At 35.6% G+C, this 17,387-nt stretch overlaps 1 protein-coding gene across 1 annotated transcript in view; it reads right to left on the reverse strand.

The window, feature by feature from the left end:
- Positions 1–6,211: 6,211 nt before the first annotated feature.
- LOC120634866 overlaps positions 6,212–17,387 on the reverse strand; it is a 118,784-nt gene continuing 107,608 nt past the window's right edge. The window contains exons 16-21 of the mRNA XM_039905708.1: positions 16,634–16,817; positions 14,324–14,452; positions 13,634–13,729; positions 12,815–13,194; positions 11,241–11,484; positions 6,212–6,717 (exon numbers count right to left, since the gene is read on the reverse strand). Of these exons, the coding sequence (XP_039761642.1) occupies positions 6,629–6,717; positions 11,241–11,484; positions 12,815–13,194; positions 13,634–13,729; positions 14,324–14,452; positions 16,634–16,817 (1,122 nt within the window). The 3' untranslated portion in view covers positions 6,212–6,628. The remainder of the gene's footprint in view (positions 6,718–11,240; positions 11,485–12,814; positions 13,195–13,633; positions 13,730–14,323; positions 14,453–16,633; positions 16,818–17,387) is intronic.

A 17,387-nucleotide genomic window follows, 5' to 3' on the forward strand; every position in this document is an offset into this window, starting at 1 on the left:
TCGATTCGTTCGTATGTCTGTCCGTGCAGTGTGTTGGCGGTAGATCAGAACACAGTTGTAAACACCCCTACAAGGCGACTAAGGGATACAACAGAGCAACAGCATCCTCGGTGCCACTACCACAATCTACTGCGATCGACAAAATACTGCTTATGCTGGTGATTCTGGAAATATCTCCTGCTGGAAAAGGTCGTTAGTCCAGCAGTTATAGGTTATTGATAATGTATGTCTGATACATGTTAAAGCTATGAATTCACTTAAATTCCTCTGGGAAGTATTTGTTTAAAATGACAATTTCTATAAAATACCTTGACGTCCTAAAGATAACAAGTATAATTCTAAAACAAAACTTCTATAATATCAAAATAACACTGCGTTATGTTATTATAGTAAGCCTCTATTTTCCACAAAATATCGTTTCGGTACTCTAAATTCGAGCCAGTCAACTTTGTTGAGTTCGGTTACTATAGCTAACTTTGATAAATAAATAAGAAATCCTGTTTTTCTTTCAAGAAAAATGTTAAAAGTAACTATTCTAAATGCCTCGTTGGTATAGTGGTTAGCATTTTCCGATACGGATCATTAGGTCCTAGATTCGAATCCCGGGTCGGGCCAAATTATATCAGGTAATCTATGATTTTTTTGACGGCCCATTGGCGCAATTTGCAGCGTCCCTGCTTTCTGAGTCAACGGCCGTGGGATCGAGTCCCACGACTGGAAAATGTTTGTGTGATTAACATGAATGTTTTTCAGTGTCTGGGTTTTTATATACATATATTATAAGTATTTATTTTTGTCGTAGAATATTTATTATTTAATTTTTTTATTTATTGAGGATGAGGATGATATTTGACCGGGTTTTCCAAAATAAAAGTACTTTTACACATATAAATTACATTTATTTCTTTAAAAGAAATGAAAACTATCACGAAAAGTATTTTTTTAACAATGACGTAATATTTTGTTTTACACTATATCTGTTAAATTTTAATACAAACATAAAAAAAATCAATTCTTTTTAAATTAATTTAATTTTCAAACGTACATTTCAATTGGTTATTTTTATAATTTTAGAGTCAGAATTTGTATGACAAAGAATAATCTTTATGACATTTTAATCGTAATTACATTTTATGACGTAAAAAAAAGACACCTCTTCATACAAGAACTCCAGCTTAATGTCACAAAAAATGCAGTGACGCCTGTTGACTTCACGACATAAGTAAAGAATTCTTAATCAATATTTTGTCACTTAAATGAACTTTTTTTGTTCCACTACAAGTGGAACTTGGTAACCCTTAACTGCAATCTCACCACTGCTCCACGGAGGTCGTCAAAAAAGTTCACAATATTGATTCAAAAAAAATAATCAGATGTTACAACAAGAATATAGCAACAAAGTCAAATCCTACAGCATTATGTGAGGAGAAATTGGATATAAAAAAATACACATAAACACGCTTTTACAATTAAAAACATTGCAATAAGTACAGTTTATTAACTAAAAATATTATCTTAATAGTAAAGGCGATTTTCCACTACCATCGTCACCGAGAACTTAAAGACGTACTAACATAACACAAAGTTATTTGCAACGGGGGTTCTAAGAAATCATCCTTAAAAAATACATCACTAATACTCGAATATGAGAAAATATTTATTACAGTTTTCAGTACACACAATTTTCTAAAAAAAAATCTTCTTTATATATTTTTATAGCCAATTCAACATTTTTTGTCTTTGCTTTGTCGTTTAAAAATCAATTTTATATAACCTTTATACTAATTAATGAAAAAAAAAGCAAATACATAGCGCAGATTTAGAAAGGACAAAAAAAAATTAGGTACAACAACGACAGTGTCTTTAATGTAACTTAAGTTACTCTGAATCTAAATTAATACTTTATTTTTCTTCCCACCCATTCGATTTTTTTGTGCGATATGATTGTTTAATACCACCGCCGCAGCGCGCCGCTGACACTAGATATAGGATCCTTCTTATACACCAAACTATTCATTTTGTTATCTTATTTTTTTTTGTTTATTAATATTTACCAATGAATAGTAGCTATGTAATTTTAATTACTTGACATGACATTTACACTGATATATAAGCATGTGAATGTGTGCGTGAAGTATTGCTTTAATATTACCCAGTAATTGATTTCATGACCTTCTAATATACCTACAACAGCTGTTTTGGTTGACATGTTCATCAGCAAACTATAGTTAGAAACAAAGGTTTTCATTATTGTGTATACAGTATTGTACCCCGTATCCAATATGTTAACAAAACGTTTGTAAAAAATCAGTTATTAAGAATGTGCGTGTCCAAAACGAGTAATATTAGTTACATTTTACTTTGTCACTATAGTGTTTCGATAGTCGAAAACGACCTCACAATTGCAAGCTTGCGATTTATATAATAAGGGCAGTAAACTTTTTCTGAAATGATTTCGTTTCTCGATGTCGATGGTGATGGACAAACGCTCTAAGGGTGATAACACACGATCCGATTCGACGACTTGTAACGAATGTTGTTTCGTTTGTAATAAGTGTCTTTACTCTTTAAGTCTAGTCGCAAACGTGACGATTTTTTTTTATAAAGCGCACTACTATAAACCGCATGCGGTTTTTCGCCGCATGGTTTTTTTTTTTCAGAGAATTATAGATACAAGAACACGCTACTATGGGACTGATGTTAATGTTGCAGCCAAATTATATGCGCGTAGATTCGTTGTCGCGTTATCGCGATTAAACTTCGTGTGTGTCCTTCAGCGAAGTGCATTCGCCACACTCATAAAAAAAAAATGTGTAAAAACACATCTAATACATTTGATGAATTCCTTAATGACAAGGTAGATTGGAAGCAGCCAGCCTCGCTCTCAGATGAGACGGGAGATCCCGCAAGATAGAAAAATAATCGTAAATATTGATGTTGGAAAAAAGCAACTACTGAGTTTCTTGCCGGCTCTTCTCGGTAAAATCTGCTTTCCGAACAGGTGGTAGAGTCACTATAAATATACATACTTGACGTTTCAAAAGTGCTTATAAAGTAAGCCTACTTGAAATAAATGAATTTGAAATTGAATTTCATATTACTTGGCATATCATAGCAATTTTCGATACGCAGACAAAACCGCGCGGTTTTTCATCAACCTTATGATTTATTCATTGGATTTATCTAACACTAGCTCTTATACTAACTTCCTTATTGGTGTTAAGCTAGCATGTTGACTCCAGAACTCGATTCTCTGGGTTCGAATTTCGGATACGTCGAAAATTATTAGGTATTGAACGGTTACAAAATTCTCAATATCAGCGTATAGTTAGTTACCCGGTTCACTAACTTTTCCAACAGTTACTAAATCATCCCCATACCAATTATGCGATGAGTTGACAACTGTCGTTATCAAAGTATGCATTTTATATGAAGATGAGTTTGCCATTTGATGGAAAAGTTAGAGAAACGAGCAACAGACCAGACCGGAGTAAATGCAGAAATTATTATTCCCCAAACTGCCTTTGCAAGGGCAGCTGGGACCTCTCACTTATAAGTTCAGGTCTATGGAAGGTCGCCAGTTAAACGAGTTTCATTATTCAGCCATTGGTATAGCCCAGGTAGGAACTCCCTACAAAATTTCATCATATCAAGAGCCTGGCATGCACTACTGGACTTTTATCCGACCTTTTATAAATGTAGCTAACGAAATAAATAAAATATTGACTCCAGTACGCCAATTTTGACGCAGTATCTGTTGCTGCATTGCTTTTCTGTTAGCATATCCATGGATTGAATTTGCATAGAAGATCAATCTTTCGATATTCACACTGAACTGGATTTTAATCTTGGATTCTGGTCGTATATGAATAACCGCCCGCGGTAGGAAACTGTTGCGAGCCACTAAGAGCAGTTTAATTGTAAAATAGGCTGTTATCGGCCTCAAGTATCGTACGCAGCTATCTTAATTAAAAATCGGTCCGTTTGCGCATAGACTTTTTATTGTACTTAAACGAATTGGTAATTTTTAAACTTCCTGAGAAGCTCTTGTTTTCTCTTACAATAATATTTAAGGCAAGGTTGAAATCGCTGCGTCCATTTTGCGTTCTTCACGGCTTCCAATATTGCGTCTAGCATGCGAAACGCGTTCGGGCATGTCTTCTGTAGCCAGCCTTAGTACCGATGTGCTCGCTAGAAGTAGAGGATGCGTTTTCGCATATCAACTCTATACCGTCAAAATAAATTGGCTTTATGTGAGTCGTCTTAAAATGGCAAATCCTGTACATCCGATTTTGATTTTACAAACTTTCTGCCAAAAGCCCTAGGTAAAGAATTGTAGGCAAAGAGCTTAGAGCAATATTAATAAGATCCATTTTACTTTGATGTTTAAGTAGTTCTATTCTCTAAAACGATTCCCCAATTGCGAGCGAGCAAGTCTTGTACTAAGACATTAGACACGCGTGTTTTATTTGAAAATGGCCGTACTTGAGCTTTATATATAACTAGCGGCCCCTCGCGACTTCTTCTGCGAATGAGTCAACCTTGAAAAATAGTCATAATTATTTTGTCGCGGGCTGCTTTTTAGAACTTTAAAAGAAGAACGAGCGTACCATCGGTAGATTAAATCGAATCGCTCACATAACGCAAACTTGGACGCCGCGAAGTTCGAAGGTTGAACGCGCAGTGTAGACCTCGCTTAAGGGATAATTTAGGAGACGCGATTTAACACAAAACGATTTATGTGACTGACATATCCCACTAATACCTGATTGTAGAACTCAAAAGTTGGCTTGTGTAAGACGCTCCTTGCACCATTTGTCTAACTAAAGGCGTTGGTGTTATGATATTTAAGCTTAATTTGTCAAGTCAAAAATTGTCCGTCTTAAATCGCGTCTAATTTCGAACAAAACTCTAATACAAATAAAATTCTTATCTATTATGGCAACATTGTCTATCAATTATTATTTATCTGTACATCAATAACCTTTAACTATTTACAATAAATATATACAATTTTACAACAACAATAATGTTTTTTTTTAATATGCAATTTTCATATTCATGTCCTTTTTGATTAATAAAGATATTTATGCCAAAACACAATACAACATCCCACACGATCACGCAACGCCACGCGTGTTCAGTCAAATCAAATCGTATTGAATTCCACGAGAAATTCCGCAATGATCACTTACCTTAAATTTGCCAGGTAAATCGAAATGGTGCAATTTATAATTTCTTCAATATATTATATACACCAGATCTTTCAAAATGCACGTTTACTTTATAACAGTGCGATATAGATACATAAATAAAAAAATGGGATATTGGTACAGTGTCAAACCAAATACTAATATTATTTGACTCAACACGCGTTACGTCAAGTTAGATGTTGCAAATGTGTCTCCGGCATTATAATAAACAATCGATAAATTACCTATACTATTAAAATCTCAGTCTTAAGCCGTTAGAAAGAAGTTAAGACAACAGTTATTTATATTTTTAAGCGCAATTGACATTAATATTCTCATACATTTTCACGATAAATATGTTATACATTTCAATGGATATATTTGTAAACATTCATTATATCCATTTTCGCAAGTTTACATTTATTGTGCATTCCTTATAGTCCAAGAGCTGATGGCAAGTTTAGAGAAGGTATTAAGGCAATTTGAAATTCGAAAACCTTGTATTACATTAATTTGATTGAATCTGATTGTGGTACAATTTCAAACGCACTTCCAGTGTATCAAACTTAGAAACTATTAAATGTATTTCCAATCTCATAATTCTACATCAGGGCTGCAACACTAACTTTGACAATAGGTATATATGTATATATATGGAAGAGTTGGTTTAAGCAAGAAGAAGAGCATTTGCATAAAAGTGTTGCAAAAATTGTATTTATCTATTGTTTTATTCTGCACTTTTGGTACTCAGTCAGAAGCGTTTTGCTTTCTCGTTTCTAGCACGCACCACATCGATTTGGAACATCTGGTTCCTATTAACAAATAATTTAATATCGACACTATCAAATCCAGAGTGATCAAGGAATAATCAGAATTAATCAGATGGTCAGATTATCAGATGGTCAGATGGTCTAACATTAAAAAAAATACAAACGAATCTTAAATTGATGCACTACTTTTTTTCCCAAACTCACCATCGGCTCTTCAGCTATAACACTGCAAAAGCACAAACATGGCTGTCATGCCAGTCACTGCCAGCCAGCCATGCCAGTGACGCTGTCACTTGCCATAATGTAAGCCTGTATATTTTATTGGTTAAACACTTACAACTTTTACATTTTTAATTATTACAATATTTCACATATCCTTGTAAAAGTTTAACCAAGACAGGACGAATAAAATAAAACTCAGTTCCATTGAAATAACCTATCAAAATAATCATATTATTTAAGAAACTTAATAGGGAAGGACACTTTTGTAACATATTCTTTTTATATCTATTAGGATCAATAAAAACAATTGCTTCCGAAATTAGCTGATTGCGAAAAGAGTATATTGTTATTTTTTTTTTTTAAGTAATTGTCCATTTTTTTTTTGTCACTAGCTCACGTTATGGGGAACTACATTTTGGTTTCTAAATAGTGGTCGGTACGGTCTCACCTGCCCTCGTGCTTTTCATCCGTTGGCCTGGCGTTGGATTCCGTTGGTTTCAGGGCGCTGGGCTTTGTTTCAAGCTGCGTCGTAACTGGGAACAAACACAATACATTATTATACTCTCCTTGAAGCGGTTATAGCCATTGGGTAATGCGACTTCCCTTTCGGGGGACCGAATTCGAGCCCCGGTAACTCTGAACTTTTCGGAGTTAGATTTTTTATTTCAGTAACTAAATATCACTTGCTTTAATGGTGAAGGAAAACTTCGTGAGGGAACCTTCATACCTGAGAGTTCTCCATAACGTTCTCAAGGTCGTGTGAAGTCTACCAATCCGCAGTTGGCCAGCGTGGTGGACTACGTCCTAAACCCATCTCGGGTCGGAGATGGGTTGCCAATCTTAGAACAACAATCTTAGTAATCGTTGGCAACTCCCTTTATATGATTTTGAAAATTGGCTTTCTTAAAAGGAAGCAGCGAGCAGACTGTGAGAAACGTGGTCGTGGCCTCATAAAAAGGGTCAGAGTCACTCAGCGGGTGATGGAGTCATGTTGGGAGTATCTCTACGTGATCAAATCAGAAATGAGGAGATCCGAAGAAGAACCAGAGTTAGCGACATAGCTCAGCGAGTCTTGCTGCCTGTGGGCATACTCTCTGAAAACTTACAACGCTCTCCGATTACAATATAATAATTCATTGAAGGTGTTGATGAAGCTGCCCCGCTTTTGTAGCGCATCAGGGATGTTTGTGGAAGCGACTGGACTGCTTCTATACCACAATGCGCTAAAGATGTGGCTCTCTGGTGCGAAGGTAGTGGGGGAGTACCAACAGCATCCTGTAGATGATTGCTGGCACGTTGGACTGCAGGTATGTGAGCCCCTTCTGTGCTTTCTCAAATGGATTGAAGCGGCAGTGATCGCATATTCAAATATTTTGTATAAATATTTGTTTATTATTTTTTAATTATCTTTTAATTATACAGAAATAATGTCATAATGTTTTATTAATAACAAATAATATGAGCCTTGATTTTTTTTTTTTTAACCTAAAACTAGGCCTGAATATATTTCCAATTAGAAAAGACATAATAACTATTATAAAATAAAGAAATAAATTATTATTGAATAAATAAACTAAATATATTATTAAATATATATATAAAAGGCAGAGGTGAATGACTGACTGACTGACCTATCAACGCACAGCTGTAACCACTTGATGGATCAGGGTGAAATTTAGCACACAGATAGTTATTACAACGTATAGGCATCCGCTAAAAAAGAGTTTTTGAAAATTCCAACCCGAAGAGGGATAGTTGAAAGTTTGTAAAAAATCCTTCATTTATCAATTTATTTTTCAAGTTAATTCCATGAAACTTCGATTTTAGGTTTTCGATTAAAAAAAAATCGTGTTTCACCAATTTTAAAAATTCCAACTCCAAAGGCATCAAATAGGAGATGAAAAATTATATGAAAGTTTCTGATGTTTTAATTAATCTACGTTCATATTTTTATATTAGCAGCAAGATCTTAAACCTTTGTAGTTAAACTTAACGTGAGCGAAGCCGCAGGTAAAAGCTAGTTATTAATATATAAACAGACTATAGAGCTTTCAAAATGGGAACTTTAATTAAATAAATAAATAAATAATATTACGTGCTAATGGACATAAGCGTTTTGAAACTTCGCCTATCAAACGTACATAGCGACAAAGTGGGCACGTAACAAATTCAAACAATACCACTAAATTCGGACATTACCTTCAAACTTTCAGTTCCACATTTACTCAACTCTCCGGGCTATTGTATTGTGGAATCTATTTGTAACTTAGTTCGATGAACTTATATAGCCTTCTATTTTAAACATTTGTACAACCAACTTTTAGTTGTTTTTGTAGGTACATTTCAATTCGCATATAGAAAGAGGTAGTGCAAAACGATTATACAGTGATTTTTTGTCAGTCATCAACAACTTCTGTAATCACTCCGATTTAAAATAACTCTGAGTAATTTTCAAAATAATTGAAGTCTACTGTGATGAAATTTCAGTTTTTAAAAAGGAAGTAGCTGATGAAATGAAGTATATATTTGAATTTCTTTCTATTGCATGAAACCACGGCAATTGGTTTAATTCACACCGCCCCGCACCTCGCCGCTGACGATCGATATAGGACGCTTCTTAAAACAAACTGTTAATTTAATTTACGTAAATTTTTTTGTTCTGTTTGAAGATAAAATAATTCACTGATTCTATACAACTAAACCCTTTATTGCATTTGGTGATAAGTGATGATACAGTCTAAGCTGGTAACGGGCTAACCTGTTTGGACCTTGGGGTATAGCAGTTACATTAGCCCCCCGTGCCCCTAATCCATTTTTATGCGACATCGTACCGGACCTCTAAATCGCTTTGCAGCACGTCTTTGTGGCAACAATCCACAGCTGAAGCCTTTCACCATAATTGGATCATAAAAATTCAGATTAATTTATATCCTTGATTGCCCCTGGCTGGAAACGAAACCGGAACCTCCCACTTAATAGAACACGATGTTAACCACTGCGCCAGAGAAGTCGTCAACCGATTTATAATTTGGTGTCTAAATAACTTAATAAGTTTCTTCGTCTAAACCAGCAACAAAGTCAAATGAACAACCAAGTTCTGACATTACCTTCAAACTTTTTCCAGGTTTACTCAACTAGCTCTATTTGGTATCGTAAAATGTATTTGTTACAGAGTTCAACGAACTTTTATAAAGGAAGCATTACCTTCAATTCTAAACATTTGTACTACATGTGTATTATTTGTGATGGATTGTTTGTATGACGACCGAGCGGCGCAGTGGGCAGCGACCCAGCTTTCTGAGTACAAGGTCGTGGGTTCGATTCCCACAACTGGAAAATGTTTGTGTGATGAACATGAATGTTTTCAGTGTCTGGGTGTTTATCTGTATATTAAAAGTATTTATGTGTATTATATTCATAAAAAAATATTCATTAGCTATCTCAGTACCCATAACACAAGCTACGCTTACTTTGGGGCTTGATGGCGATGTGTTTATTGTTGTAGTATATTTATTTATTTACTTGTATATTTCACTTCGCATAATGTTCTTCATTAACGTGTTGTAAACAGAACATTCGTTACGTAAATGGTCTTAAGAATATTTTATTTTCGTTTATTGCAGATAAATTTATTAATTTTGTGTGAACAACTAAGTGACCACCATATTCACCAGACACTAACATTGTTAAACCAAAATTTATTAAAAACATACCAAATTAGGATATTGCGTTCAAACAAGTTTCAGGTCCACTCATCTAACTCTCTCAGTGGCGTGCATAGAGGGTTATGCACAGGGTATGCAGATGATATAAAATGAAGAAAATCTCCAGAACGATTTATAAATACTTGAAGGTAGGCTTTTTGAAACTCTTACAATGCCTAGCCTTAAGTTTTTTATAACTCGTACTGGAGATTTTCTTCGTTTTATATCATCTGCATACCCTGTGCATACCCTCTATGCACGCCACTGAACTCTCTGTAGTATTGTGGAATGTATTTGTAACTGAGTTCAAAGAACTTTCATAAAATAAACATTTTCCTTCTATTTAAACACTCGTACTACATGTTGTTGATATAATACATTTCAATTCACAGTTAGGGGAAACACGCGCATATATACAATTTATAGATTTAATTTCCGTGGTTTACACAAATGCAGCGTAAGCTTTTTAACACGTTTTTGGCCTTACTGGGGGCTTGTTGCCTTCTTTTTATAGTTATAATTCATGGGCAAGCATGTGATGGCCCACTTGTGGGCCAATACTATGTCTACTAGTGAATGTCTCATAGTAATATGGACCTTTGAAAAAGGCAGATCGAAACTGCAACGTTTCCTACTAGATGACGCTACAGTCGCTATAAGACATGTGAAAGGCATATACTAATTTCGGCATCGACGGTAGGAGAGCCGTAGTTTAATTGGAGAAAGCGCTCAGGCCGCGATTGCCAGAGTCGCAGGTTCAAAAACTGTCGGTTCCGAAAAATTTTATATGCATTTTAAATTTATAAAATACTCTGAGCATTTGAGCAGATTCGGCAGCTGCTGCCGCTGTTTGGGAAATACTCGGCAAGTGAGAAGCTGCCAACGTATCAACGCAGGTCGCATCCCACACCAGCGCACGCCCCATCGGCCACGGTACTATAGTCATACTGTCTGGAGGACATATATGATTAACATTATGCAGTGGCGTGGGTTTCTTACATTGTTAGATGGTGATAAAAAAAAGAAACACTTGGCTAAGTTAGTTGTGGGCTTCTTCTTAGGCCAGGACGCGTTTGGAACCCTCGTAGCTCTAGTTTTAAGTTTACGAATGTGGTTATCGCCATCATCTCACTAATGTGTAATTCTTATGTACGCATCAAAAGTGCCACCTATGGGCCTACTTGAATAAAGATATTTTTGGCTTTGACTTTGACTACCATGGTATGCATACAGCGGAAAAATTGCGTAAAACGGCAAAAATCCTCCACCTATACTAATTATTAACAATTTTAGGGTAAGCAAAGCTTTTGTGCATCTATATAGTGCACTCCGCTGATATTATGGTCACTTACCACTAGTTTTCCTATGCGGCAATGTGCTGGTACCCCGATCCAAAGAACTCTTGTTGTAATAAACACTGGAGTTCTCCGCGTTGACTCTCACTGGGGGGGTGTTGGTCCTAAACTCCTGCATGAGTCCCGGATCCAAGTGGTAGGGGTCTATTTCAGGCATCTGCGCCAGATGCAGCGGGTTCCGTAGGCCACTGTATATGGCTGGCGGGTACAATTCCGGTGGCATGCATTGCTCCACTGGTAACTGGGAAATAATTATAGTTTTAATATAAATCAATAGAATATACTTCTTTATTTATATGGTGAACCCTTTTAATCTGATAACATAATTTTTTTATAAATATAACCTAAAATAAACTATTTAAAACGTCGATATTATAGCTAGGATTGTCAACTTTTTATTACAAGATATTTTCAATACATCATAATATTTCATTTATTTAGTATATATAACACAACCGGGGAGATCTTACAGATGCCCACAAACTTGTATATCCTGAATCTTCACATATGTGCATCTAAATGAGAGAAAAAACAGAGATAATACATATATTTAGAATTTTACATTACCAATACTCTTTATTGCTTTTATAAGCTGTTACCTAAAATAACCTAAAATAAACTGTTTAAAACTAAATAAAATCAAAAACGTCCTCAAAACCACCGCAGCGAGGGACAGTTCCTAAGAAGCTGGCAGCATTGCCCCTTTGGATGGCCAAACTAATTCGTTGGCCAAGATAACGTTGGTAAGGTTAGAGGCCTGCTCTAGGATCAATTTTATATTTTTTAGTCCCGTCGTGACCACGACGTGGGTCGAAACAAGTCCCACCCCTGTGGGACACCTATTTTCACAACTGATCCATTAGACCGTTTTCCATTCACGTTCACTTACTGAATTCTATCGCGTAGATAGTAACTCATTAAGTCGAGAGCTACACCCTGAATTCCATACTTGTGTAGTTTCCTAACTAACGTTTCGTGTTGAACACAATCAAACGCCTTGGACCAATCACAGAACACGCATAGTGCATCACGTAACTCCTCCCAGACTCCCAGACCACGAAAATCTTAGTTTAAAATCTTTATTTATTTAACTATTAAAAATAATAATAATAATAAATCTATTTATTAAGACAACTAAGGCCCAATTTTGACTTGATCTTATCTGCGTTTTATTCGATTTCGATTTAATTCCGCACCGTTAGTTTTCACACGAAATTAAAAATATCCTATGTCTGTTTCCACGATGTATGTGCTATACGCATTAAGTCTTATCAAGATCGGTGCCATATTAGCTTTTAACTCAAAATGTACTCATAATCTTATACTAACATATGAAGCTGATGATTTTGTTTGTTTGTTTACTTGAACGCAATGATCTCAGGAACTACTGGTCCAATTTGAAAAATTCTTTCAATGTTGGATAGCCCATTTATCTAGAACGGCTATAGGCTATAATATATCATCACGCTAAAACCAATGGGGCCTCCTTGAATAAAGATATTTTAGACTTTGACTTTGACTTTGATTTTATGAGGACATCCATAAATAAAAAACTAAATAAAATCACTCACCAATCCACTAGTATTCAACGGCAAGGAATTTTTATACTTCAACCAATTCTCGTACACTTTGTCATAAGACGCTCTGCATTCGTTGGGCCCCATGTTGGGCATGTGACCCATATTGGTCGTATAACCTTGTATACTTGGCCCCATGTTTGTCATCTGCATGCCGTGTTGGAACTGGTGTACTCGGAAGTCGAGTGGTCGAACTTGGACGTATTGGCTACAGGGTTCGTTGTGATCGTAGTGCCTCTCACAGCTTGCGTCGTACTTATCGTGCTCCGACTTGGAGAGAAGCGGCCTTATTGAACTGTAGTCGGTCGCCGACGATTTATTGGAGCAATTATCGCTAATTTTACCCTCTATTGGTATGATGTCTGGATTCTTATCTGGTGACAATGATAAATTAAATAGTTTACGAGCATTTTCATTTATGATTACGATGTCAAAATGTCGCTAACACAGCGGCGTTTACTTTATAGTAGTAAAATAGCAATAACTTTTTATTTGGTACAGTTACAATGACACTTAAATAATGGCAAGGGTGGCACTGCAATAGTAAACACTGAACCACTGCACGCAGAGTTTAACGACAATTTTTTATTATATAACGTATATAACGTATAACGTTGTTTGTGTGTGTGTGTGTGTGTGTGTGTGTGTGTGTGTGTGTGTGTGTGTGTGTGTGTGTGTGTGCGCGTATATTGTTCTGAGATATCCCTTCAAGAAAATAAAGATTGCTAAATCTCGGTGTGAGACTGAAATACTACCTCGACATATTACTCCGTTTAAGACTACATTTGTATGAAGTCCGTGTATAAAACTTACCTAAACTGTCAACACTTTCACATTCTGTAGTCCCAGTTAGGGGTATGTTAGATATCTCGTCTTGTTTACGATGACTTTTCTCATTCTTCATGTTATCTGTAAACGAGAGTTATTATAAATCTTGTAGATAAGTATCTGACTCATCAGACTTCGTAAAGCAGCCCAATGTGTTTGAACATTAGAGATATAAACAAAACATTTGAAACAAATCGGTCATCAAACACATACATCGATCTGTTTCAGCCGCATATCCATGTCATCAGGTCGTTGATACATTATGACACACACATTTACACACACACACACACACACAAACACACATACACACACACACACATACACACACACACACACACAAATAGGGAGCATGTAAATAATGTATAAACAATAGAAAAAAAATATTTCATGCATTAATAACTCCAACGACAATAATTAAAAAACAAGGTATTTTGTACAGAAATTACTTTAATTATTACTGTTGCTTTGTTACAATTTTAAGCAACATATTTAAAATAATCAATTAATATTCTATTTATCATGATTTTAAAAACTACATTTTATTTCGAATCGTAATAATAATGGTTTAACAGTAAACAAATCGGCCCATCTGAGGTCTCCTACCTGTGACCTAAAATATTATTTTAAGTCTTAAACGAATTCAGTACTAATTGTATTTCGTTTTATTCTCACCCTCTCTCTTGTTGCAGTATTTCCAGCAGAAGACGAAAGCTGACACAGCTGTGACAGCAACAATGATGGCCACAGCGCAGAGAACTGTCACCAGGACGGTTGTCAACTCCACACGGACGGGCACGTTAGCTATAACAATTTTTGGATAGAAGCAGACGTTTTATGAAAATTAAGTTCGAGTAGCTATACTCCGCGAAAATCAGGAGAATGTGTATGGTGTAATTTATAATTTCCTCAATCTTTATACTGCACACGAAACACTAATGAACTAATTGACGAATTTAGTTATCGCCATCAACACACTTCTATGTCATATTTTACATGTGATGTTCGCATCAAAAGTGCCATCTATGTGCCTATTTGAATAAAGATATATTTGACTTTGAACAGCTCTTCCGCAATGTACTTTCTACGCACGTTTCGTTCCGACACCGGAGCATCCTCAGGATAGGTTGAGAATTGTTTTAACAACTATTCATTGTAAAGTCATATAATATATTATCATGGAATTCCGCAAAGTACCGCCTCGTATATGCGTGAAAGCACTACCTAACCTTAAGTTTTGTTACAACTGAGAATATTTACTAAATTAAATATCTAATTGATTCATTCTTTAAGAATAAACGCTTGAAATGAAAATATTGTTTTCGTAATAAGACAAGTTAGTAAAAATAGAGTATACGTTTCATGCCTACCATATGTGTGTACTTATCACTTTACTTCAAAGTCATTCGCCATCTTGAATCGTCCGCCATTTTTAATTTATAATGTACATTACCAATTTTTTTTTTGATATCTTATAAATTAAAATCATGGACCGGTTGAAGTTATTTCAATGCTTCATTTTTTGTCGTTCGTTTTTTCAAACGACACGCAATGTTTACGCTCGTTTACATTTAAATTAAAAAGATAAATGTAATAAATCATACCAGTTATGTCGACGTGACACGGTAGCATCGGGAATTTATTGGACGAATGTTGTACCTACTATTAAAAAACAGACTTTAAATAAGCAAAGTCTTTTTGCACAAAGAATCAGCCTGGCTGTTCAGCGCGGATGTCCTACCAGAATTCTTAGCACCATTCCTCGCGGGCATGACTTGTAGTAACTAGTTTGGGTTGTATCGAAACATTATCAAAATATTTTGATTTTACTTTAAGAAAACATTACACTAATTAAAAACAACTATTCCTCATACCGCATTCTCATGCAATATAGTGTACATTATTCTACTAGTTAAACCCCTTTCATTTGATGCCCTTATCGAGGGAGTGCGATAAAAATATGTATTTTTGCGGCGGCGGCAATCTTGGACCGATTATTATCAAATACAGCTAAGAATCACACACAATCGTCAATCTTGGACCGATTATTACCCTGTCCTTTTTTCGTCTTGATTTAAAAAAAAAAAAAATATATTTATGCATTTAGTATTTGGTAATTAACATACACCCACCATATGTATGTGTAAATTAAAAACATATTCAGTAGTTTATTTTGTTTTTATGTCATTTTCGACATACTAGTACGAGTACTTTATACACAATCCACTTTTCACCATTTTTATCACGCACGCTCAGGTTGTGTTTAAAAGGCCACATTTAGTGATAAGGCCGTCTTTGCGTCCTAGCACTAAGTACCTACCATCAAATAATGAATGAATGAATACACTTTCATTCTACACCAAAGAAAAAAGTAGTTACAGAGATAAACACATATAACAAGAGAGTACAATTTGGTGGCCTTATCGGTACATAGCGATTTCTTCCAGGCAACCAAAGAAGCAAAAAAAAACTTAGAAAAGAAGTAGGTGGTGGTAGTGAAATAAATTAGACATAAAATTATATAAATATAATATATAACTAGATAGAATATATATATATACTACAAATATACACACACTGACACAAATATATATATATATATATATATAAGGGAGGGATGGACGTTGGGGTCCCAAGGTGCTGGAATATCAACCCCCGACGAGGTGGACGGCCGACATTAGGCGCGTCGCAGGTGGCCGCTGGATCCAAGCGAAACAAAACCGTGGAATTTGGAACTCCCTATGAAAATACCTATGTCCAGCAGTTGACGTCTATCGGTTGATATGATGATATAACATAGATATATATAACATAGATACTTATATCAATATAACATCCTCAATTTAAATGAGATACAGAAATATATGAAATAACTAATAATAATATAACTGTTTTCATCGTGTTTTTCCTATTGTGTTTTGTTGCAATACACTTTTTCTTTACTATTCTATTCTGTAGAATTAAAATATATATTAGCATACAAACCTGTATGCCTCTGCGGGTATTTCAGCAAACTAGACGACAGCGCATAGGGTTCACTTAACCCTTTCTTGTTGTACGCGCGCACGGAAATGCCGACAGCGTTGGTGCCGGATAGACCCCACACCACGAACTGGGGGTCGTCGCTACTTATGTTCCGAAGTAACAAGCCCGTTGCCATTTCGTATACCTATATAAATAACTGGTATTAATACCAACCGATAAACTGCCTACGTGGTCTAGTTGTTATCAAGTTCAAATACGGATCACAAGGCTTGGTTTGAATCGGGTAAGGTCAAAAATTATAAATGCTGTGTATTTTCTATTTGGTGATAGCCCATTGGGTAGGACTTCGACTTCTATTGGGGGTTATCTATGTTATCCCAGTAAGCACCTCTAACTTTTCTAAGTTATGTGCGTTTTAAACAATTTAAATATCACTTGCTTCAACGGTGAAGGAAAACATCGTGAGGAAACTTCTAATGTTCTCAAAGGTGTGTGGAGTCCGCCTGTCCGAACAGGGCCAGCGTTGTGGACTACGGTCTAAACCCTCCCGATTTTGGGAGGAGACCAGTGCCCTGTAGTGGGCCAGTAATGGTTGGATAATAATGACGATAAACTTAAAATCAAGCTAAATCCGAGTAATTTACGTACGTATTATAATTTATAGAAGCTCTATTAATCGGTGTACATGTACACTTCACACTCATTAAATAGCCTATAACAGTCCACAGGGATACTAAAGGCCTCTTACAACGGG

Source organism: Pararge aegeria, chromosome 25 (genome assembly GCF_905163445.1).
Source record: "Pararge aegeria chromosome 25, ilParAegt1.1, whole genome shotgun sequence".
Lineage (NCBI taxonomy): Eukaryota > Metazoa > Arthropoda > Insecta > Lepidoptera > Nymphalidae > Pararge > Pararge aegeria.